Source organism: Ochotona princeps, chromosome 3 (assembly GCF_030435755.1).
Source record: "Ochotona princeps isolate mOchPri1 chromosome 3, mOchPri1.hap1, whole genome shotgun sequence".
NCBI lineage: Eukaryota > Metazoa > Chordata > Mammalia > Lagomorpha > Ochotonidae > Ochotona > Ochotona princeps.
The window spans coordinates 110984408-111008710 of NC_080834.1; the positions used below are offsets into that span (position 1 = coordinate 110984408).

General features: G+C 38.2%; 1 protein-coding gene across 3 annotated transcripts in view; it reads right to left on the reverse strand.

Annotated features, from left to right (window-relative positions):
- The window catches only part of NAALADL2 (N-acetylated alpha-linked acidic dipeptidase like 2), a 1067904-nt gene that overhangs the window by 477535 nt on the left and 566066 nt on the right, over positions 1-24303 (reverse strand). For all 3 annotated transcript variants that reach the window (XM_058661080.1, XM_058661082.1, XM_004591287.4), the window contains one exon: positions 18270-18389. In XM_058661080.1, the coding sequence (XP_058517063.1) occupies positions 18270-18389 (120 nt within the window). The remainder of the gene's footprint in view (positions 1-18269; positions 18390-24303) is intronic.

The window sequence follows — 24303 nt, forward strand, 5'->3', positions numbered from 1 at the left end:
GTGTTGCCCGTGATGCCAATATGCCCTCAGCAGAGAAAACAGCAATAAGGAGAATTAATGCCTCAAGGATGTGATTGAAAATATAATAAGAAAAATTCATCTTCTTAAAATACAAACTTTTCCCTCAATTTATTTTAAATAAAAGGATGCATGAAACTGATTTGTTCTTGGAACAAACCTTTAGAGTATAAAATTAGTCTTAGGTTGAAAAGCAAAGTCCAAAATGATGTCTTTTTTTGGAATGAATTGAATGTGTTTATCAATACTAACGCGATTTTAGATCACTATACCGTCAGTGTTACATGGTCTCACTGGAGTTTTCTTTTTTTTTTTCCTTTTCTTTCAAAGTTTCCTAATTAGTAAGAAGAATAATGTAGATGCCTAGTATACAAGGTATCCTAATCAGATTTCATGTTGAGCAGTGAATTGTGAAAACAACAATGAAGGAGAAAGTTCAGGAAGCACTAAAATTTGTAAGATATCAAACATTCTAGATGTTCTAGATGTAGACCATGACAAAGTTTAAAGTCATTTCCAACATTAAACTTGTCCTAGAAAATTATTTAAGTATATGCTAAATATATTATTGTTATAAGTTTATATGTTATAAATTTATAAAAGTTTTTATAGCTTACGTTTATATAAGTTAGTTATAAGTTTATAAAAGGTAATGCAAATGTTGGAACAAGTCTTAATTTTATAACCCACAAGGGCTTTTTTTATATTTCTGAGGATTATTTTTAATTACATTCTCATCCTTCATTTTTCAGTCACAATAAATCTCAATTAAAGATGTTAACATGTTTCTGATTCAATGATCAATTTTGTATCCATTCAATTTATTTTATCCATTTTAAAACACAGTAAACCAAATCAAACTTAATAATTGTCTACCAATTCTTAAGTTATTATTCCAATTTTGTTCCACTTTCTCTACGATTTACTCAGTAAATTTATGTTTGCTTGCTTGCTTGCTTGCTTTTGTAATTGTATTTCCCAGTGTTTCCTGATAGGAGACAAAACTAGTCATAATTCCCTTTTAAATGTGAAATTTGTTGGCATTCTCCTGAGATATTCAGACATCACCACAATAAGCAAACACAGTTAATAGAAATCAGTCTGAAAAACAAACACATGAATACTTATTAAGGGCTACATTGGTCACTTGTGTATTTTTCCTAATATACATACTTCAGTGAACAGAAGTAAGCCCTAACCCTAATCCTAAAAAGTGTTTGTGTAGATCTATTCAATTCAATAAAATGATCCCACCATCTTCTATTCATTAATTAGACAGTCTTCCTTTCTGTTAGAATTTTGGTCAGAACCCAGTAAAATCAGTACAATACTGAGAGATGTTCACAGCAGCCCAGCAGGTATTTTCAGGTATTTTTCCATTAGATATTCCACATGCATCCATCAAGTCATTACAACATTCCATATATCTATCAACCTTTGCCAGGCTATCACACACAAGCATACACTCTGAGATGATTCTTATGAAATATTCATGAACATTTTTAAGTCGCAAATTCTTCTCATTCAAGATAAGATTTAATGGCAACGTTTTCCTGAAGAAGTTAATGAGAACTCTTCTCCAGTAATAAATGCGCTCCGATATACAAGTGTCCAGTGATTTCACCAGGCGCTTGGGTTGGAAACAAATTCAGCACCAATTCATGTTCAGTATCTTTTGTTTAGGTGCCTGAGGCTATGTTCCTGGCTGTCAGTTATCTGCTAAAACGTCAAATTGGATGAACTCAATGACCACATCTAATCCACTGTTTGATTTTGTGCCATCTTTTGCAGGAGGAATACCAAGCAATATTTCCTCCCTTAAGTCAAGGTGGATTTTGGACAGCTAAATCAGTATGTCTGAATCCTCTGATTAGTATGCCTGATTGATGAAGGGCAGAAACTGACTGAAAGATGGACCATGCAAATGAGAAACCTTGTCCAAATGGAAAGCATGCCTCCCAACCACTCAATCAACTTTCATGCAAGGGAAGATAAGCTCAATTAATACTAAATGGTTAGAGGCATATTCACGCACCTGTTAGAATTCTGGATAAGTTCTTTTCCCTGTAGTATTATTAATTTAAATATTTTTAATTAAAAAACCCAAAAAGCTGAAAATGAAGTCCACTGAACACTCATATTCTTTTCTTTCTTTTTTTTTTAAGATTTATTCTTATTACAAAGTCAGATATACAGAGAGGAGGAGAGACAGAGAGGAAGATCTTCCGTCCCATGAGTCACTCCTCAAGTGAGCCGCAATGGGCCGGTACGCGCCGATCCGAGGCTGGGAACCAGAAACCTCTTCCCGGTCTCCCACGCGGGTGCAGGGTCCCAATGCATTGTGCCATCCTCGACTGCTTTCCCAGGCCACAAGCAGGGAGCTGGATGGGAAGTGGAGCTTCCGGGATCAGAACCAGCGCCCATATGGGATCCCGGTGCATTCCAGGTGAGGACTTCAGCCGCTAGGCCATGCCGCCGGGCCCAACACTCATATTCTAACCCTCTAAATTCACTAGTAACTTTTCCCACATTTCCTTTCTCTTTAAGTCTTATTTTCATTTGAAAGTAACATGAACAAATTTTGTTTACAAGTAGCCTGATTGAAAACTTCGTGCTAATGTCTGAGACATGCCATTTTGTGTAATGGTTCATTTATACATTCAGAAATATGTGTGAAATCAATAAAGATACAACACTCATTAAACACTCAACTTTCTCCGGACACAGATATGATTGCAGAGCACTGAACACCAAGAACTGTTCAGGAATTGATGGAGGACTAGGAGTGCCTACACTAGTTAATATGTCTAAAAGAAACTACAGCATTGCTTAAGCATTGTACAAGAAACTATTCTTTTTTATTTTAAAAGAGCTTAAAACTGAACTAGTCTTTATCATAGTCACAACACAACAGTAATAGAACTTGGTATAGAATTTATTAAAGGAGGGCCCGGCGCCGTGGCCTAGCGGCTAAAGTCCTCGCCTTGAAAGCCCCGGGATCCCATATGGGCACCGGTTCTAATCCCGGCAGCTCCACTTCCCATCCAGCTCCCTGCTTGTGGCCTGGGAAAGCAGTCGAGGACGGCCCAAAGCTTTGGGACCCTGCACCCGCGTGGGAGACCCGGAAGAGGTTCCTGGTCCCGGCATCGGATCGGCGCGTACCGGCCTGTTGCGGCTCACTTGGGGAGTGAAACATCGGATGGAAGATCTTCCTCTCTGTCTCTCCTCTCTGTATATCCGGCTTTCCAATAATAATAAAATCTTAAAAAAAAAAAAAAAAGAATTTATTAAACGAAACATTATATGAAAACAAAACTGTCCTTGCTCTGATTTTGTAAGCAAGAAAACTAAGCCAAATGAAGCATAAAAGGCTTGACTACATTATGTCACATACTTTGGCAGAGCTGGATCATAAACACCAGCTTGTGGGGAGCGGCCGACCCCATGCATATGAGGAACCTCTAGATGACGGCTGGCTCAAGGCCAGGAGGCAGCAGGAAGACAAAAGTTCCCAGGTGAGACAAGTTTGCCTCATCTCCAGGGCCTGGCCCGCTTTGTGGCTTCCTGAGCTGTTTGCTCAGTTGCTTACCTTTTTGGAGCTTACTGGCTGAATTGGATCCGAGTCACAGCACCAGTTGTCGGGGTCTCCCGTCCAGCAGAAGAAACCACCCGACACTCCAGCCTCTGTTTCAAGAGGCACTTTATTGAAAACAGGAACCGCCACCACAACCAACACACAATTGGCCGAACCAAGAAGGCAAAGGGCCAACGAGAAAGGGTAGCTGAACGAAAAGGAAAAGGGAGCAAACGAGCTCTCTCTTGCCCCAAGCGGGCTGCTTATAAATCCTTTTTTCCCGTGGGTCCACTGGGTGCTACCTGATTGGCCAGGCCCTGGAGAGGAGGCAAATCTGCCTCACCTGACCTCCAGGCCAGGTCCTAGAGATGAGGCAAACTTGCCTCACCTGGGACCTTCTGTCTTCCTGCTGCCTCCTGGCCTTGAGCCAGCCGTCATCTAGTGGTTCCTCATATGCATGGGGTCGGCCGCTCCCCACACCAGCTGACATATTAGATTCTGTTTCTGTGAGTCTGAGTTAAGAAACTTATCGGGTATCCATAGTAAAGACACCTCGTGACAGAATTGTGAAGGAATCACAACTCCCTAGTTCCCTTTCATTTTCTCTCTCTTTTAAAGATTTTTTTTAAATTTTTATTGGAAAGTCAGATATGCAGAGGGGAGAGAGAGCCTCTGTTCACTGATTCACTCCCCAAGCGGCCACAACGGCCAGAGCTGAGCTGATCCGAAGCCAAGAACCAGGAGATTTTCCAGGTCTCCCGTGTGGGTGCAGGGTCCCAACGCTTCAGGCCATCCTCGCCGTTTTCCCAGGCCATAAGCAGGGAGGCGGAAGGGATGTGGAGCAGCCAGGGTACAAACTGGTGCCCATATGGGATCATGGTGCATGCAAAGCAAGACTTTAGCCATGAGGCTATCGCCTTGGGCCCCTAGTTGCCTTTTATAACCTTAGTATATAGCCCCAGAATTTTAGAAATGAAGTCAGTATCATCCTGATATCTTTGTTACAGATTAAAGTTTAGCAAAAATAAATTTTACAGGGCCCGGCGGCATGGCCTAGCGGCTAAAGTCCTCGCCTTGAAAGCCCCGGGATCCCATATGGGCGCCGGTTCTAGTCCCGGCAGCTCCACTTCCCATCCAGCTCCCTGCTTGTGGCCTGGGAAAGCAGTTGAGGACGGCCCAAGGCTTTGGGACCCTGCACCCGCGTGGGAGACCTGGAAGAGGTTCCTGGTTCCCGGCTTGGGATTGGCGCGCATCGGCCTGTTGCAGCTCACTTGGGGAGTCAATCATTGGACGGAAGATCTTCCTCTCTGTCTCTCCTCCTCTGTGTATATCTGGCTGTAATAAAATGAATAAATCTTTTTAAAAAAATAAATTTAACAGTATTTATTTGGGCATTAAAGAGCTCACGATCTTGGCATCTTGCAAAGCTGGAGTAGTTTCACAGAACTGCTTTACATCCTGAACAGGAGCAGAGCCTCCACAGAATAAATGCAGAGGGAGATTAAGGGTTACCCTAGTTAAATGTGAGTAAAAATGGATCGTATCTACTTATTTTACAATCAGTTAGAGCTATTATACATCTAGCCCAAACAAAACAGAATATTAATCACACCAGCACCTATTTTAATGCCACAGAAAATAGCACTTGAAATATTTTGCCAACTTTGTTCTATGTCATTCTAGTCATATTTTACTTTGCTGCTCACAATACAAGTTTCTCTGCTGTTTTTTAGAACACTGGTTCTAATTTACTGTAAAGTGCATCGTGCCATTTATCTCTGCTATGCAAAAATAACAGAAAACAAAGAATTAAGAATATAAGCAATTTCAAAAACAGCAAAAATAAAACTATTTAATTTTATCAAGAATCATTTATGGTGTCAGACTCAAGAGTGGCTTATCATCTTCATCATGTTTAGTTAGTTTCGAAAGAGTTTTCTGTCCATCAAAGTATATTGAAGAAAACAGATAGTAAATATTAAATTTATAAAATGTGTCAACATAAGATCATGGGAATGCAGGGGAGGTGTCAGCTTGTTTTAGGATTATAAACAAAAGTCTAACCTAGACACATCATATATCTGCGAGTGAAAGTTTTAAGTAACAACTTCTCATTGAAGAAATCACTGAAATAATACAGCAGTACTTGGCTATAACATAATTGGAAGAAAGATCAATTATATCTTAATTGGCAAATTAATGCTAATTTGTGATATCAGTTCAATTTTAAGATAACTTTTAAGCTTGTAAAATTGAGAAAATTGTGACTGAAGTTTGAATACACAAAAATATATGATAAAGCAAAATTTCAAAATTATCTTTTTCTTGATAGAACAGGGGAAAATTGCAACTTAATCATAGATTCTGCAGATTCATGACGTTATCATCAATTTACACTGTAATTTGATTATAGATATGCCATTACCAATGCAAAGAAATTACAGCAGTCATTAATTTGGGACTGCAACATTGTCTGGCTCACAAATTAGGCTGGAACTGTGAGAATCTTCCTGCATTACAGGTAAGACATTATTTTAAATAAGCAACATTTGCCCTGTAACTGCTCAAGATTGTGTAAAAATTCTGGAAGAAATCTGATGCGGTTAAAATATTTTTTATTAAGAAAAACACACACTTGCTGATAATATTCATTGGGCCACTGTTGTGGTTTAGTAAATAAAGCCACACTTGGGACACTGCCATCAATACGGATGCTGGTTTGTGACCTACCTGCTCTGCTTTTAATCCAGTATCCTGCTAATGTACTTGTGAAAAGCTACAGAAAATGGTACACGTTAAACGGTGTCATTAAGGTTGTCTTTAAATTTACATAGTAAATCATTATAATGTTTATGGAATTACGTGTTTCTTTTCTATTTATTTTTTATTGATTACATTGCATTATGTGACACAGTTTCATAGGCTCTGGGATTCCCCCAACCTCTCCCCGTATCCTTCCCCCATGGTGGATTCCTCCACCTTGTTGCTGTATTTCAGTTCAAATTAAGTCAATATTCTTTCATTGCAAGCATATACAAAACATAGAGTCCAGCATCCTATTGTCCAGATAAATTAAATGGTTTCTTGGGTAGACCATCTCTGGTCTGAAGGCAGAGTTGGCAGAATATCCCAATCAATTTAAAACCACAACATAACATCAACAACTACTGAAATGTCAATGAAGTAGTCACATGATGTGGTTAAGAACTTGCATTTTTTTTAACATATTGATTACTCAATGCCATGTCAATGAATTCCATAACGAATTATGTGTTTCTTACTAAGGAGATTTATTGCACTAAATTGTGTTAGCATATGCAATTTAAAATGCAATGCAAGAAAAAATATAGAAAGTAAAATTTATGTGAAGATTTAATGAAACTTAGAACTACAAATCCACTAAATAAGAAGTTAACTTTTAAAATCTATATTATGAAAACTTTTTCCAAATTTCTTATTGTTAAAATTATGAAAGATTTATTTTTTGAGTTCAGTGTAAATGAGCTCTAAAAACACCACTGACAGCTATTGCAAAAACTCATTAAACATATACTTTCTGTTAAAAAGTAACTTAATGTACATTTACACTTATGATAACTTTATCATTTCTTATTAAAATGTTTTATTGAATGTACATTTTAAAGCTTCAAATGAGCTTTAATACTTCTGTAATTATATTGTTTAATGCTTTATTAAAGGATAGTATGTTGTGTGTTGAATTCAAACCCTGATAAAATACATTGTGTAGATGCAAGAGAAAACTCTTTCCCCAACATAAATTTTCAATGATTTTTCTTTCTACAAGTAATGTAATCTGCTCCCACAAAATTTATGACATATTAGTAAAATACAATATGCTCCCTTGTACTCAGTTCCAATTTGTTCCCAAGAAAGATGATAATAACTATTGATTTATTTTTATCCAAAGAAAATAAATTTTAAAAGATCACGAGAATATAGGTCTATATGGATGTGAATAAGAATTAGAAATTAGGCAGCTTCTTTAAAAATTTTGTTAGCAAAGAAACAATGGTTTCCTCATTTTAAGTGATTAATACCCATTTATACCCATATGAAATATCAAGCCAATTCTGAAGAGACCCCTGCAAAAACTCAACTTACATTTCAGCCTCATATTCATGCTCACAATGAATCTGAACTTTTACATAAACAGGGCAATATTATACACTAACAAAATAATACAGTCATAGATTTTGAAGCCACCTGATGGTGACCACTCCAAAAATGAAATTAAACTAGAACAATACATTTCTAGTGTGATAATATTCTAATAGCTTAAAGCCATCAAAGAAGAAATTTTCAGATTTGAGTCTTTTGACTTGGGAAAAACTCCTGACTCCTGGTTTTAGCTTGGTACAGCCCTGCTACTGTGGCCATTTAGGGAGTGAATAATGACATGAAAGATTTTTAACCTCTGTCTCTCCTCTGCAAGTCTGTCCTCAAAAAGTTAAAAGTCCTTAAAAAAACAGACAAACAAAAAAAACCAAAAAACAAAAAAAGGAGGCAGTTGTAAAAAAATGCCAAAGTTGCAAAAACATTCAGGATTATATGGTAACATATGGTCTATGCTCTGTAGAAAAAATACTTTAGGCCAACCAGCGGAAAAACTGAAAGAATCTTGATTTAAAAAAACAATAGTATCATTAAAAATAAACATGAATCAGGGCCTGGCACGATAGTGCAGTGGCTAAAGTCCTCGCCTTGAAAGCCCCGGGATCCCATATGGGCGCCGGTTCTAATCCCGGCAGCTCCACTTCCCATCCAGCTCCCTGCTTGTGGCCTGGGAAGGCAGTTGAGGAAGGCCCAAGGCATTGGAACCCTGCACCCACGTGGGAGACCCGGAAGAGCTCCTGGCTACTGGCTTCTGATTGGCTCAGCTCCAGCCATTGTGGCCACTTGGGGAGTGAACTATTGGACAGAAGATCTTTCTTTCTGTCTCTCCTCCTCTCTGCATATTGGCTTTTCCAATAAAGATAAAATAAATCTTAAAAAGTAAAATAAAATAAAAAACACGAATCATTGTTTTTTGATTTTGATTCTAGTCCTGATAAGGTCTTGCATGAGAAACGAAGCAGCTCTGGAGTCCTTCAATTACAAATGTGGGTGCACTGCACTTTTTAAACTCTTTCTGAACATTTGGTAGGGGCTATTTCATTATGTTGTCTAGGAAATCAGTACTCCCTCAAACAGGATCTCCTTTGATTTTTCTCCACAAAATTCCATCAATATCTGACCTGAGAAATTTGCCTTCATATACAGAATCATACCTAAAACAATGCTGCAATGACACTGAATTAGCCATTTGTTTTTTCTTAAATATTTGTATAATGTAACTTACAGAGATCCATAAGTTCCCTCAATACCAGAGAAAGTGATAATAAGTTCAAGGTTTCAATAGCAAAGGTGTCATTTTCTTTCTTCCTATATTCTCAACCTCACTGTTACATCACACATAAAACTCCTACATATATATAAACACATATCACACAAGTATATTATGCTAAAAATTGATTTCCTATTCATTATCATTGTTGTACTGCAAACCACATACTGTTCATACTTTATGACCTAAATACAGCTGGATTCTAAATCTATGAAATCAAAATATGAGTTCTGCTGGGGTCAGCTTGGTGATTCAGCAAGCTAATCCTCAGCTTGTGTCACAGGCATCCCACATAGGCACCGGTTCCTGTCTCAGCCATCCCACACTCAATTCAGCTCCCTGCTTATGGACTGGGAAAGCAGCAGAGGACAGCTCAAGTTTTTGGGTCCCCACACACAAGTGGAGACCTGAGAGAAGCTCCTGACACCTGGATTCAGATCAGGTCAGCTCTGTCCATTTCAGCAATTTGGGGAGAAAACCAAAAGATGAAAACCCCACTCGGTCTCTCATTTCTCTCTGTAAAATCTGACTTTAAAAAAATATACAAATCTTAGAAAAAAATTAAGTTCTATTACCTAATTTTATACCACTTAGAGTAATTGCTCTTATCAGTCAGAATAAAGAAAAACAATACTTTTGAATGCAAGTGTCATTGGTAATGAAAAAAATGCCCTCAGGGAGGCAAAAATTGAGTACTGGAGTAAATGAATCTTAAAGTAGAGCTCAACAAACTGCAAAGTACATCAGAAAATGAGTTATCAAAAGGCAGGGTTTTTTTTTTAATTAAAGGTTTCTCATTGATCTTCCAGAATTTCATTCACAGAGTATTGATTGGAAATCACCAATATGGAGACATCTTCATCAATTTTACAATTCATGTTTTCTAATTATTCTGTGGAGTAAAGTTTTTTTTTAATTTTCAATTTTATTTTGTCTTGTTTGATTGTTGTTTACATAGGTGAAAAGGATTTATGCCCATGTGGGCCACTGATTAGGGTAGGCAGGGTCAAGGCATGGAGGAAGGTGGTGGAAAAGATTCTTCCAATTTTATTCTTTTTCTCTCATATCTGAAGGGGTCAGGGAAGGGGAAAGAGGTGTTCCCGGCTGCCAAAGTACATCAGCTCCCGAGGATAGGGGACAACCACTGAATGTCATCTCAAAGACTCCAATGTGGGGGAAAATGTTCCAACGGTGTTACTTGAGTGTTTTTGATAGTTGTAAGATGTTGTTGATTTTCATTGACCCAGGGTTGAGAAGATTCTTTCCAAGGAATACTGGCTGACAAAGTCCACCTTACTGCATCCACACACCCAGATACCTGCTGCCAAAGCTTCACGAAGAGAGTTGTTCTACCTGTTCTGCTTTCCATCGTCTAACAAGGAAGTCCAAGTGCTCTGCTGGTCTAGACATGTTGGCTCTTACGTCTGCTGTGTGCATCTGGGCATGCTGTCCACTGAACAGACATCAGCAACTCAGGAGGCTCAGGCCCACACAGGCACTCCAAGGTTTGGACACATATTTTGTGATTTTCTCTGTGGCCATAGATTGAGTTTCTCAATCTAGTTGGTGAATCGCCCAAGAAGCCTTGCCTGGGGTGACGCCAGAGCTTATGTGTGTGTGCTGCAGCTAGGGAGAGGTCAGGTTTAGTCTGACACTCACATCATTCCCTGCACATACTGGGGAATGCAGTCACGTGACGGGTTCAGCCTCCTGCCCCATCTCTTACACAAACTGATGGGTGCTGTGGGTTAGCCCAATCCAGCCAACCACAAACTTGGCAGACCAGTAGGAACCACAGCCTAATTGGAGTGACCCCCATTAACATCAACTAGGCCTGTCCTCAGTTCTGGTTCCTGTACATGCCAGAATGTGCAGAAGGCTAGTCCAGTGTTCCTGCTATGATAAATGCTATGATAAACATTCTACAGCTTAGTTTAGCCTGACCCACACATATGCCAGTGGGTGGTGTTTGATCATAGTCATCAGCTGAAGCTTAGCAGAAAAACATTTGCAGTTTCCCCAACAGGGCCACTCCCAGCCCTGGATCTTGTACTTGCCAGACATAACTTGCTCTTGTCCCAGCACTTGCCAGAGGATGCCATGGCAAAGCCAGAGCAGTTCACCCTTATTCTGGTTCTTGCATGTTCCAGTGGAGGCCATGATGAAGCCTAGTTTGACCCTTTCCAATACCCAGCTCACATGTAGGCTGACTGATGCTGCAGTCCTACCAAGCTTGATCCAGCCCCAGTCCCAACTTTCACGTTCACCAGTGGCAGCAGTATCCTGGCAGGGTATTCCATAAAGTTCCCCTAATAGGCTCACCCCTAGCCTTGGTCCTATGGGTATTGGTGGGTACTGTGGTCCAGTCAGGCATGGCACACCTTGCCTCAGCATTCACCTTTGGGTGCTTCAGCCAGGCTCTTCCTAGCCTGTCCCCAATCATAGTTCATTCTGGCAGGTGTTACAGCCTGACCCAGCCCAGCCAGCCACTAGTCCCAGCCCTCATGCAAACTGGCAGGGGTTGCAGCCAAACCCACACTGGCCTACACCTCCTCCTGTCTCTTGCACCTGCCAGGGAATGCTGCAGACTGGCCTAGCCTGATCTGCCCACAGGATAGACTGAGTGCTATCTCAAAATTGAATGCAGATACCCAATTTATGATTCAATTTAGAAAATGTCAAATTTTTTTCTGATGTAAAAATGATATGTACTCAGTAAGAACTCTAAATTTTGAATTACACACTTCTCCCAAGCTAACAACACATGGCAAATATTCTCTCCTGGTGCAAGCCATTAACAATGAAATGAAACTCCCAGAGTATCCTGCAATCAAAAATGTAAACAATTATCCTTTTCAGTGGACTGTGTGGTTACATTATTACCTAAGCTCTAGATCAGGTGTGTTTGAAATGTGTTTATCATTATATAATCCCATTGTAAGTCAAGAAACACCTGAAGGAAAGAACTTTCTTTCAAAAATGTTATTTCTCCCTAATTACAGGTGATAGTCTATTTGAAAGTATAAACATATATCTGTTTCCTTTCTCCCATCTCTCTCCAGTCTCTACAACAAGCTTCAACCATTTATAAGGTGGTGAATGATGCTCTAGGCAAGCGTAAAGTGACATGTGGATATAAAGCTTCCGTCCATAAGACATTTGCCTTTCATAGTTCTTATTTATATGAACGCATACATTTTATTTAATGATTTAAAAAAATGCTTTCCGTGTAGCATTTAATCTTGCCACTTATGATAGCTAAACCTCATTTCAGAGTGGCTGATTTGAGTCCAAGCTTCTCTGCTTTTAACCCAGCCTCCTACTAACAAAAACACTGAGGCGTTAAGTAATGGCTGATGTATCTGGAGCATGCCCACTCATTTGGGAGAAAGGAATTCAGTTCCTACTGCCCAGCTTCAGTCAGTCCCAGTCCTGGCAGTTGCAGACATATGGAAAATGAAGCAGTGGGTGGACAGTCTCTCCCCTCTACAATCCCTGTCATCTTTTCAAACAAAAAAACAAACACCTGACTCCTGCATGGAGTAATGTGTGGTAGAAGATAGACAATGGTCTAGCCTCCACAGAGCAATGGGAGTTACTATAGTACTAAGTATCAGAGATACCCAGTGATGTTCAATTATTAGCATTGCATTCATGTGTGCGTGTATGAAAATGAAGCTCATATGCTTTTACCATATTTTATAAAATTGTTTCCACAGTGGAGTACTACTGACCAACTTAAGTATCTGTAAGGGTCACACAGTCTATTTTACTCTGTCCTAGATTGTCACTGGGTTAATGATGACAGGTGGAAGAATATTTTGCTTTAAGGTTTAAAGCATTAGACCACTATTCATAAAATAAATGGCTAACAATATGAAACTAAAATGGGTATAATCCTTTCCTCTAAGTTCTTAGGAAAGCTTCCTCAGGAGAGTTTAGTTGACCGTTTGTGCTGCAAAAGATGCCAGTGTCAGAGCACACATTTAATATCCATTTGCATTTCACAGCTCCTATTGCACACGGTGGAGATTTTCTCATCAATTCCCTCCAAGAGGCTAAATTTATACATATATAATATTTATGATAAAACTAATGAAATCTTCTTGACCACTGATTTTTTTTTACCCATTTGAGGAGATAATTTAATATCCCAATTATGTTTTCCTTTGCCCTCAGTATCTCAGATGCAGAGACTCTCTCATTTTTGAAGTATAATTTAGTAACTACTACATAGTAAAATAAGATTGGCTTTTCTCTTTATGCATTCAGCTGCCTGTTCCCAGGCTAAATGTTCATTTAGAATCAGGATTAAAAATCGTGATTCACTTGGAAGTAAGGTTTGTCCTCTGCCTTCTTTATCCCACTACATTATCATAGCACCTCACTTGATATGAAAAAAAAAATTATTTTCATTGGAAATTCAGACTTACAGAGACAATGAGAGACAGAGAGAAAGCTCTTTCACCTGCTGCCTCACTCCCCAGCAGGTGCAATGGCCAGAGCTGAGCCGAACCAAGACCAGGATTCAGGAGGTCCTTACAGTTCTCCCATGCAGAGGCAGGGGCCCAAAGCTTTGGATCATCTGCTTCCACTGCTTTCTGAGGCCACAAGCAGAGAGCTTGATGGAAAGTGAGGCAGCTGGGACAAAACAGCACCATGGCATGCTGGCCCTTGCAGGTTCCTTTTCTTTTCCTCCTCTTCCTCCTCTTTTTTTTTCCTTTTAAACTAGTATCAATATGTTCTTCTAATGTTCTAAGTCTTTGTGATGATCTATGGGAAACAGAGATGGCTACTACATAATTTAGAACGGTAGAGAGAAGATGCCATGTTTTCTATGCTTAGATGACAATGCCAAATATGTCAAGACTCTCTCTTGAGGGATCTTTTTTTTAAGACATTCAATACCCAATTTTTTATTGAGTTTTTCCACTTCTCTCTCTCTCTCTCTCCCTCTCTCTCTCTCTCTCTCTCTCTCTCATTTCTCCTTTGAACAAAATGTAACATGCTCATATGCATAACACTCCAATAACAATTACTAAATGCACTATTGCATTGAAGTTAAAACACACTATGATCATTCCCAACAGGACTGTTATACACTCCTTTAACATTGATGAGATCATCCAAGTCATGTCTCCCTCTAGTTTGCAAAACACTTCTATCTCCATCTCTTCAGGTCTTGTCCTTTCCAGAACAGACTCTGTTCTTGACACAGTGCTACATTTGTATTCCACTGGGACCCCAGCACACAGCACAGTTCCAGAACAAAGCACAGACGTAGAAACAGAGCCACATTGTGGTTAAGCAGATGCAGTGTTATGTGAGAATTGTGAATGCATCTGCTCTGTCAGATATTTTGTTGAATTAAAATTTAAATCTGTTTAACACTGTAAGAAAATGATCGGTGAAAAGGACATCAGATTCTTGATAACTGTATTCCATTTCAGATAAACCATTAATTTGCTACATTATAGATAGGGTCAGGGTTTTAAATTGCAAACGTGCTGAAACAAATACAAAGAAATTTGCTTATTTAAAACCCATTAAGTATTGCTGAGAGTTTTAAATATTTATTTGGCTTGCGACGGCTATTAGAAAATATTTACAATGTCTTGGAGCTGGTGTTATGACATAAAGGCACAGGCCACTTTCTGTACCCCAGCACTGCATGTGGCTGCCAGTTCATTTCCTGGCTGCTCCACTTCTGATCCAACACCCTGCTAATGGCCTTAGAAGAGCTACACAGGATAGCCCAAGTGTGTGGACCCCTGATACCTATGTGGGAGACCTAGGAAGCTTCAGCCTGGCACAGCCCTGTCCAGTGAGGTCATCTGGGGGAGGGGGTGAGACAATAGGTAGAAGAGTTTCAGCCTCTACGGTTCTTTCTCTCCTTCTCTTTATGTGACTCTGACTTTCAAAGAAACATTTTTAAAGAAAACATTTAAAGTACCTTTTTAAACTGAATTTTCAGAGCATTGATTCTGCATATAAAATAAATATACATCCATGTAGAAGATTTACAAATGAAGGAAAATATACAGATGTAGAAATTAGCCTTAATTCTACTCCCACCATGCCCTGGTTATACAATAGGTCCTTTGCACGTAATATTCTACTGACTGGTAGAGTGAATAATCAAGATTCAGGGAACATATCCAAAGCAATATTTCTCTGTTTTCTATTGTTATGTGAGAACATTCAGTGAGGAAAAGAAAATTCAGTGAGGAACATTCGCTCTCAAAGACCTAAATGGAAACTTAAGCTATCATATTATTTTCCTGATTATTGATAATAAAAAGTCACATAATGAATTTGAGTCACTTTTCCTAAATAAGTTATTATAATGTCTTATCTCATGATGGAAATATTGCCTTGAATTTAAAATTTTATTATCTTGTCCTCCCACTAGTTCAGAGATGCTATTGGAGAAGAGATTAATTCTCTTACAGTTCCTTTCCAGTGTACTAACTGTAATCTTACCTCTGTTTTGTTAGAGCTTAGAAATCAGAGGTTAGAGCATAGGGGATTTTTCTGATTTCAGTTTTTTCTGTCTTAAGAGAATTTATTCTCTCTGGGGATCAAAGATAGTTATAGTTGCTTTTGACTCTTGCGGACACATTTTTAATTAACAGAAGCAGTTTTTCCTGGCAAATACAGCTCTAACTTCATTAGTCACTGGTTGAAGTATTTTCAGTCTAAGAATCAACTTCAGTGCAGGAGGGAAGCAAAACACAGAGGTTCCCACTTGTGCCCATGCCTGGGCCAGGGAAGCACAGGCAGATATTTGTGTTCCTATCTCTGGGAACGCAGAATGACTTCTATACAGACATCGCTTTGCAATAGCTTATTTACTACATGCTTGGAGAATTCATCTTTTATCTGTAAGTTTCTCAGATGGAGTCAGATACCAGTGTGCGACACACAACACCGTCATGTGTCACACCTCTTGCAGTCAACCAAGCAACAAACAGCACCCTAACTCTTCCATGGGGTTCAGCTGAAGCCCTGATCACATGTAGGAAAACTCACAAATCTCTCCCAAATTCCTCATACAACTTGGTCCCTCTAATATTCAAATATTTTACATCCCAGATTTGCGTGAGTGGTTAGCAGTTGTCTAGACTATTTTTAGTTTTTGTGTTTTGTTTTCTTTTGTTTGTTTTTGAATTATTGATGTTCCCTAACTGGCTTAGAAAGAAAGAAAAAAAAACTGTTGCGTTTATATTCAGTTAAATATCCCAACTGAACATCTTGATTGATTACCTATTTATTAATTTGCTGATATATGTACCCATGCAAGTGTATACATTAAAGCTTCCGGATGTGACGTAAGGGCACCCACGTTGAAACCATTGTTATTTAATCAGTTTGCCTTTTAATTGATCAATTACAATTTACCCGTTATATTTACTTTATCTGCGAAGTGAAGACAACAATAATTGTTCCTACCTCAACAATTTGGTTACTGTGAAGATTAATGTGGCATTATATCAAAAATGCTTAAAAATGCCTCATTCCTATCATTAACAATATTACTCTTTGACAACAATAATGCTCATGCAATATTCATTAATAAGATAGATTCTCTTTGTAATGTAGTTGTTTGACTTGGGAAGATTTTCATGTATCTAGGTGTGCGTGTTTTACATTTTAATGATTGTTTTGTATTCAGCTGTATAAATATGGCCAAACTGCAAATGTTCTGATTCGATCATTTCTAATATCTTATCATTGGCCATCAGTATTTGCCATTGCTGTTTCATTCCCCTTCTTAAAAAATGCAAAAATACATATGGCAACAAGAGTTGCTAGATGCAAGTTTGATTTTTAGAGTAATTTATACACACTGAACAGTTATCCAGCAAAAAGTTGTATCACTACATAAAATATATGCAATACTGTCTTCAAATACTGGCAAGAAATATCCCATCAAACAATGATTTCAATACAAGGGCATCATCTCTGTATGGTAATAAAGAATAGGCACAGAAGGTTCTCTGGTTTCCAAATAATATACACTAGCAAATTACTGTACATTTTTTGTACCTGAGAATTATTATCAGAGCTCATTTAAAGTTAGTAAAAATAAATGCATAATATCTTCAGGATCAGGGGGATCCAGTGGCATAACTCCACTGATCATTCTTTTTAAAAAGAAAAGAAGTCAGATTGAGCAACACTGATTGTCCGCTCTGGTTCATTAAAAGCCACTTAGACGAGCTGCTTAATTATGTAAATAGATCTAGTGGATGAGTGTTAATAAAGTCCTATTTAAATAAAATAAATCAAAATTCTGCTTCTCCTTAGCATCATTGTATTTTAATTAAAGCTCTGAGCATAGCTAGCAAGTGTGAAGTGATACATTTGATAAAAAGCAATCACTAAGGGGTGTAAATCAGCTGGATTGTAGCTTAACATAAAGCGCATGGCAGTTAGTTTGGGTAAGAGATTTCACACGTGTCATAACAAGAGGATACTGCAGTTCTTTCTCATTTTTAGCCTTTTTTACAGGCACCATTATAGAGTTTGCCAATTTTACTACCAATTCTTTGCTTAAGGTATCTCCTGTATTAAGAGATAATGAAATCATTTTTTATGTCTTCAATATGTTACTTTAAAAAGTTAAGTTTTAGGAAATCTTATTTAAAAAAAAAAGAATTATTTATTTATATGTTTTTATTGCAGACAGGAAGGAAGACCTTCCATCCATTGATTCACTACCCAAGTGACTGCAATGGCTGGAGGTGTGTCAATCTGAACCCAGGAGCCAGGTGACTCTTCTGGGTCTCCCATGTGGGTGCAGGTCCCAAGGCTTTGGGCCGTCCTTGACTACTTTCCCAGGCCACAAACAGAGAGCTGAATGGGAAGCATGCATATGGGATCCTGGTGAATGCAAGGCAAGGACTTTAGCTGCTAGGCTACTGCGCTGGGCCCCAAAACCCTTCTTCTTATGCCTCTTTCTGCCCTTCCTGCTATCTGTTTTTCTTTTCTTTTCTATTCTATTCTATTCTATTCTATTCTATTCTATTCTATTCTATTCTATTCTATTCTATTCTATTCTATTCTATTCTATTCTCTGTCACACACACACAGAGAAGAAAGAGGGAGGGGAAGGAAGAGAGGGAGAGAGAGGGAGAGAGAGGGAGAGAGCGAGAGAGAGCGAGAGAGAGCGGGAATGACTCATAGGTTCTGTGGTCACACAGGCAAAAAACTTGAACTCAACAAAGCAAATTATCTGTCCGTCCATTGAATAATAGCCATTGAACCAACCTTATAAATGAGTGGCAATTTTCCTAGTTTCAGGAGTGCAATCTGATTTGTTGTATTTTTCATTTTCTTAATCCTTTTTAAATCATCTGCAGTCCCATAACTGACATCAATGACTTCAGCCTAAAGGAGGAGCAAAGATAAAGAAAAATAAAAATTGGGAGGAGGGAATTACAGCCAACTATCCAACTACTCATTGTAATCTGAGGCTCACAAGAGCTATGACTGTCCTTTACCCTGTACAAATCAACGTAAGTGTTCTATCAGGGCGTAAAAAATGTTTAAGACACTTGAGGAAAATTGTTACCTATTTTTGTTTTTCCTCATCTCTATTAGCAAATTATAAACTGTATGCATTTCTTTGCCTGACCATCCTGTCTAGTTTATTCCACATTCATATTTTGAACGCAGAAATCCCTCTACAAAACATTGCAAAATTAATCTCCTAAAAGTTTGACAACCATAATACCATTTCCAGGGTTGAAAAGAAGGTCTCTATTGTTCTGAGAATTAAGTGCCAAGTCCTCTATGGGCAAAGCCAGCTGTGCATAACAACCAACCACCTGGGCTAAGATCAAGTGTAGCATGTCAACCTGTATAACCATACATACTGGCCTTAATTTCCAGGACTTTAGAACATGATCCTTAATTATCATTTCAATTGTATATCCATTGCTTTCTCACAATTATATTCTACATCAATGCTATTCATTTTTATTATATATATATATTTTTTTATTAATTATTTTGAATTATGTGACAGTTTCATAGGCTCTGGGAATCCCCCCACCCCTCCCCACACCTTTCCCCCCTGGTGGATTCCTCCACCTTGATGCAGTATTACAGTTCAAATTCAATCAAGATACCTTCCTTGCAAACATATACCAAGCATAGAGTCCAGCTACTTATTGTCCAGATGGGTTGAACAGTTTCTTGGGGAGACCATTTCTGGTCTGAAGTTAGAGCTGGTAGAATATCATCCCAGTCAATTAAGAGTCCCAATATAACATCAACAGCAATTTGCAATATTATGGAATTGACATGGTTTTGAGTAACCAGTATGTTAAAAAAAAAAAAAAGCAAGTCCTAACCACAACCTATGATTAGCTCGTTGACATTTCAATTTTAGTTTATATACAGGACTGGCTGCTATATACCTTAAAATGGCTATAAGGTACCATTCAGCTGTCTCGTGTCTATTTCATTTTAGTGTTTAGCCATTTGTTGTGTTGAAGTATAATTTTGCTGATCTTGGCAGATTTTAGGATAATCTAGACTGGCTTGTAACTCTAACAAGATATTTGTCGACAATTAAGGTGCAGAACATTTTTTTGGGAGGGCTGTGCAGGAAAATCCTCAACACCATGGTGAGGAGTAACTAATCTTTGTGTCCCACCCAGCGAGGCATGAGCCAATCCACGCCAGCTCTTTCCTGTCAGATTTCAAGCTCTACTTTCTGTTGTTTGTCTATTTATTTTAGGTTTTTTTTAGTTTGTATGATTGTTTGCTGTGAGGGGTTTTCGAAGCGATCCCGATGGTCATTGCGAAGGAGGGCGGGGGTCCAGAGCCAGAGCCAGGCTCGGACCAGAGAAAGCTCTCCTCCCTGGTCCCGAAGGACATTTATTGTTCTTCTGTGTCTGCGGACCGCTCAGGGCTTCTGGTTGTCTTTCCGATGACGTTGGTTTCTGCGCGGTAGTGTTTGGACTTCTTCCATCCCCTGCAGAAGCTCCGGTTGGGGGTGGGTGACCTCAGAGTACTCAGCCTCCGAGGGCATCCAATTCCCTGTGGCCTCCTTGGCAGTTGGGATATAGTCCTTGTTGCTCGTATTAATAGTTTATGGTGAAGGTCTGGGAGTCTTCGTGGTTGGGATCCAAGCTTCCTCCTTACCACCTGCTCCACTCTGGAGTGCCCCCCTGCTCCACGCACATGACCTCCTGTTAAGAGGTCGTCGGGATCGCACCTGATTCCCCCCTCGTAGTTTTATTGTTGTTTAGTGCCGCTTTGAGTCTGTTGTCTATGAATTACCAGATTTGATCTTGATAGGCTATATTGTACTTTTTTCTCACTCTTTTTATGGTCCTGAAAGATTTCCCTGCACTCCCTCCCCATTACAGGTTAACATAGCGTATTGAGGGTATAGTAGGTTTTACAGTTTTTCGATGTAGATCTTAAGTATTCTGACATTAATTGTTGGTTTATAGATTATATCGCATTATCTTATTGCATTGGATACAGGTTGTTAGAGATTGCACTAATATTACAATATACAGGTACTATCTTCCAAGTTGTCATCTTTTCATCTCAGATTAAGAATGCTATTCATTTTTAAAAGGTCTCTTTTTATTAGTACAAAAATTTTATGCCTTTCTGGAGATTACAATAGGAATCCTCTGGTATAGCTATACCTCTTATTTTCTTTGAAAAACAATATTGCACTTATATCAAATACACATTTCCACAAGACATAGTTATTCCTTTTAGAATTGAATTCCTTCATTTCTATAATTAAAAATAACAACTGTATTATTTCCAACAATTATGAGATACACCATTTCAAAACATGGCATATATTCATATAGAAATGGCAAACAGATAAATTATGTAGGCCTCCAACTTTCTTCCCTTCACTATTGGAGTAAATGCACTTCATCCAATTTTATTAAACAAATTTTTTCACAGAAGAGCCAATTAAAGAAAGCATTATGCTTCCAGGAGAACACATGTATATCTCCAAGAGCTCAGACGTTTAATTCTTGGAGAAAACATTTCTAGCATGAAATATTTCTTTAGCCCTCACATTCATCTCCATGCTCAAAAATTCTAGTACTACATTAGCATCAATTATAAATACCATCTAATGATAGAAATTGTACTGAACTATTTCCCTGTAATAAATACACTCTCTCTGCTTTAACAACCAGAATAATCTGTTTGTGCTTCTCTTAAGGAACTCACTAGACTTGTTTCTTATTGACCTGGTAGTTTCAGCTTCCAGAACAAGGGACTTCCTTGGTGAATCAGCACTTGCTCTCACGCAGGTGTGGGGCATATGTTGTTGATATGCTCGTATTGAATGGAAATGACTGGCTCATATCCTATCTCTGAAAAGTTAAGTTGTACTTTCAACTGAGCTTGCCAAGAAAATCTAATTGTTAAAATCACTTCTGTCAGAATGGTTTCTCATTATTATTCCCTCCATAATAAATCCGATTAAATCAGTGTTTAATATATTTAGAGTTTGCTAATGATATTACCATATAAATGACTGTTGATCCATGATTTTAAAAATCTGATTAAATAAATGAACATAGAATGCTAAAGATTGCATTGCAAAATGAAAAAATTCATATTTTTATTTTAAAATTCCCAAGTAACCAACTAATTATGTGTGATTGAAAGGCAGCATCTCAAAAAAGATCATTATTCATTTTGTATATTAAATAACATTTTAATATTTCATAGATGTTAGAAGAAAAAAACTTACTTGTTTCACAGGATAAGCATGCTGGCATATTTATGTATATACCAGAGAGGCACAGCAGTTTTAAAATAGAAATTCTGCAACAAATGATTGGGAAATACCAATAGCTTGAATTAACAATTTCAAAGAGTGCTTCAACACATTTTTCTATAAATAGCCCATGTTAATAAATTATTTCAGCATGTCAGAGTTATTTAGGTAGGGGGAGGATTACTGGCATTGTGATGTAGTGGTTAAGAAGCTTACCACACTGATAGCATCTGTATGAACAACAGCTTGCGTCCTGATTGTTACAACATGAATCCAGATCCCTACTAACATAACTGGAAAAGCAGGGAAAGATGTCCTAAGTATCCACAACCTAGTCGGGAAACATAGATGTAAAACCCGGCTCCTGGTTGCCAATGTTGTTGTCACTTGGGATGTGAACCAGTAGGTAGATGTCTCTTGCTCATTCTCACTTCCCCTTGCTCCTGCTGTCTCTCCTTCACTAATATGTCTTTCCATAAATAAATAAATAAATCTTCAGAGATTTTTTTTCTCAGAAAAAAGATTTTTCAACATAAGCATCATTACATTAATATATTTGGGTTTTTGCACTCTGAGGTTGTGAATTAAAACATCAATAACAATGTGAGGTTTGAGAGATGCTAATAAAAATGCATTGGTTGCCTTCAAAGGATGCCTGCGAAGCAAACATTTCTGAAAGTGTTTTCTGTTTCCTTCAAGCCAGTTCAAAATCACCGTTGCAGGAAAGCACATTGAATTTTTCTAAGGCGTAAGTCAATAAACAACGATATGATAAAATGTCAAGCCATAGCTTTTCACATGCTCTTGTGGGTACAATGAACCTCATTAATTGTATTTATTTTGTCACTTTGGAAAACAGTTCCCTCAGTCAATTGGGGCACTTTGTTCAATTTATGTCTGAATGCCAAGGATTAAGTCACAGGATCCTGAAGTTGACGGGAAATGCACAAGGACAGGAACACAGGCAGCTGAGCTGCCCACTCTGCAGAATGTAGTCTTCCAACGAAGATTTCATGATAAAAAGGAGACTTTCAGTGGTGTAGTATGACATGAAATTTGATCATTCCTGTTTTTTTGTTAAACTCACTTGTCTATGTGTTTATTTAAGTTCTGTAATTTTCAACAAAGAACAATTAGTCTAAAACAGCAAGAAATATAAAGGAAACAAGAGATTCTGTCCCATTTCAAAACAGAAATCAGAGAGCTTGGGGGCATAAAAAGCAGATGCTAAGACTGGAGCTGTTTGAAAGTTATACTTACATATAATTATCATTTTTCAAGGAAAATGTGTTTATGAAAAAATTAAAATACAGTAGCAAAGACAAAAAACAAAAAACATTAAAATGTGTTCTTGGGCCTAGCGCAGTGGCCTAGCAGCTGAAGATCAATTCCATATGTTACATCATTACCCAACTGCTTGCAATTAATGGAATCAAAATCTGGGAATTGGAAATGTACAATGCAAGTTCTCCAGGTGTCTGATGGCAACACCTATACTTGAGCCATCACTACCGCTTTCTAGGTTTTGTCTTAAGCTGGAGTCAGGAGCTGAAGCCAGGAAGTAAGTCCAGGCACACTGATGTGAGGTATGTATAATTTAACAGCTGGACTGAATGACTCCCACCATTTCCCGTTCATGGAATTCTAGGTTTTGTCTTAAGCTGGAGTCAGGAGCTGAAGCCAGGAAGTAAGTACAGGCACACTGATGTGAGGTATGTATAATTTAACAGCTGGACTGAATGACTCCCACCATTTCCCGTTCATGGAAATGCTGAGAGAGAGATCAAGCAGACTATATAATTATATGACTAGAATGCAATGGTGGAATCTGATTTTTTTTTTCAGTCATCTTCTAGGATGCCATGTCAGCAGAAGGACAAAAAGAATGTCAGCTACTGCAGAACAAAAATTCCCAAAGGAACGTGTTCATTCATGCTAGAATGAATGTGTCAAATTAACCTTTGCACAAAGGCTATAGGTAAAATATCAGATTCATTGTCCAACCTAAGAAGTAAAAACCCAGAACATCTGAAAACTGGCTTGTGGTAGACTATGGGTTCCATACAAAACGTATACTAAGGGCTTAAACAATGTTCCGTCACCTTTCTATCTTTGGCATCAAGCACAATTCCTGATATGTGGAAGACATTCAATAAGTGAATGAATGAATATATACAACTATTTCTTCACACACAGTATTACTTAATGCTGCAAAAGAAGGTCATGTATATTTCAAGAAGAGATAACCTTAAAAAGCTGTATTGAAATGTGTTAAAATTAGCTATGGATGTCTTAGAAGTCATACAAAGATATAAGAAATATGCAAACTAATTATGAACCATTGTTCACTTGTTGATTCAGTACTACTCCCACCAAAACCAGTTTTTATAGTGCGGTGTATTTACCCAGCATTGTTCCAAGCATTATATATTTATTATCCCCCTTAGTTCTGACAACAGCTCAAAGAGCTAGAATAACATCGTTCCTATCATACAAAGGAAGAAATCTAGCTAAGTAATGTACCCA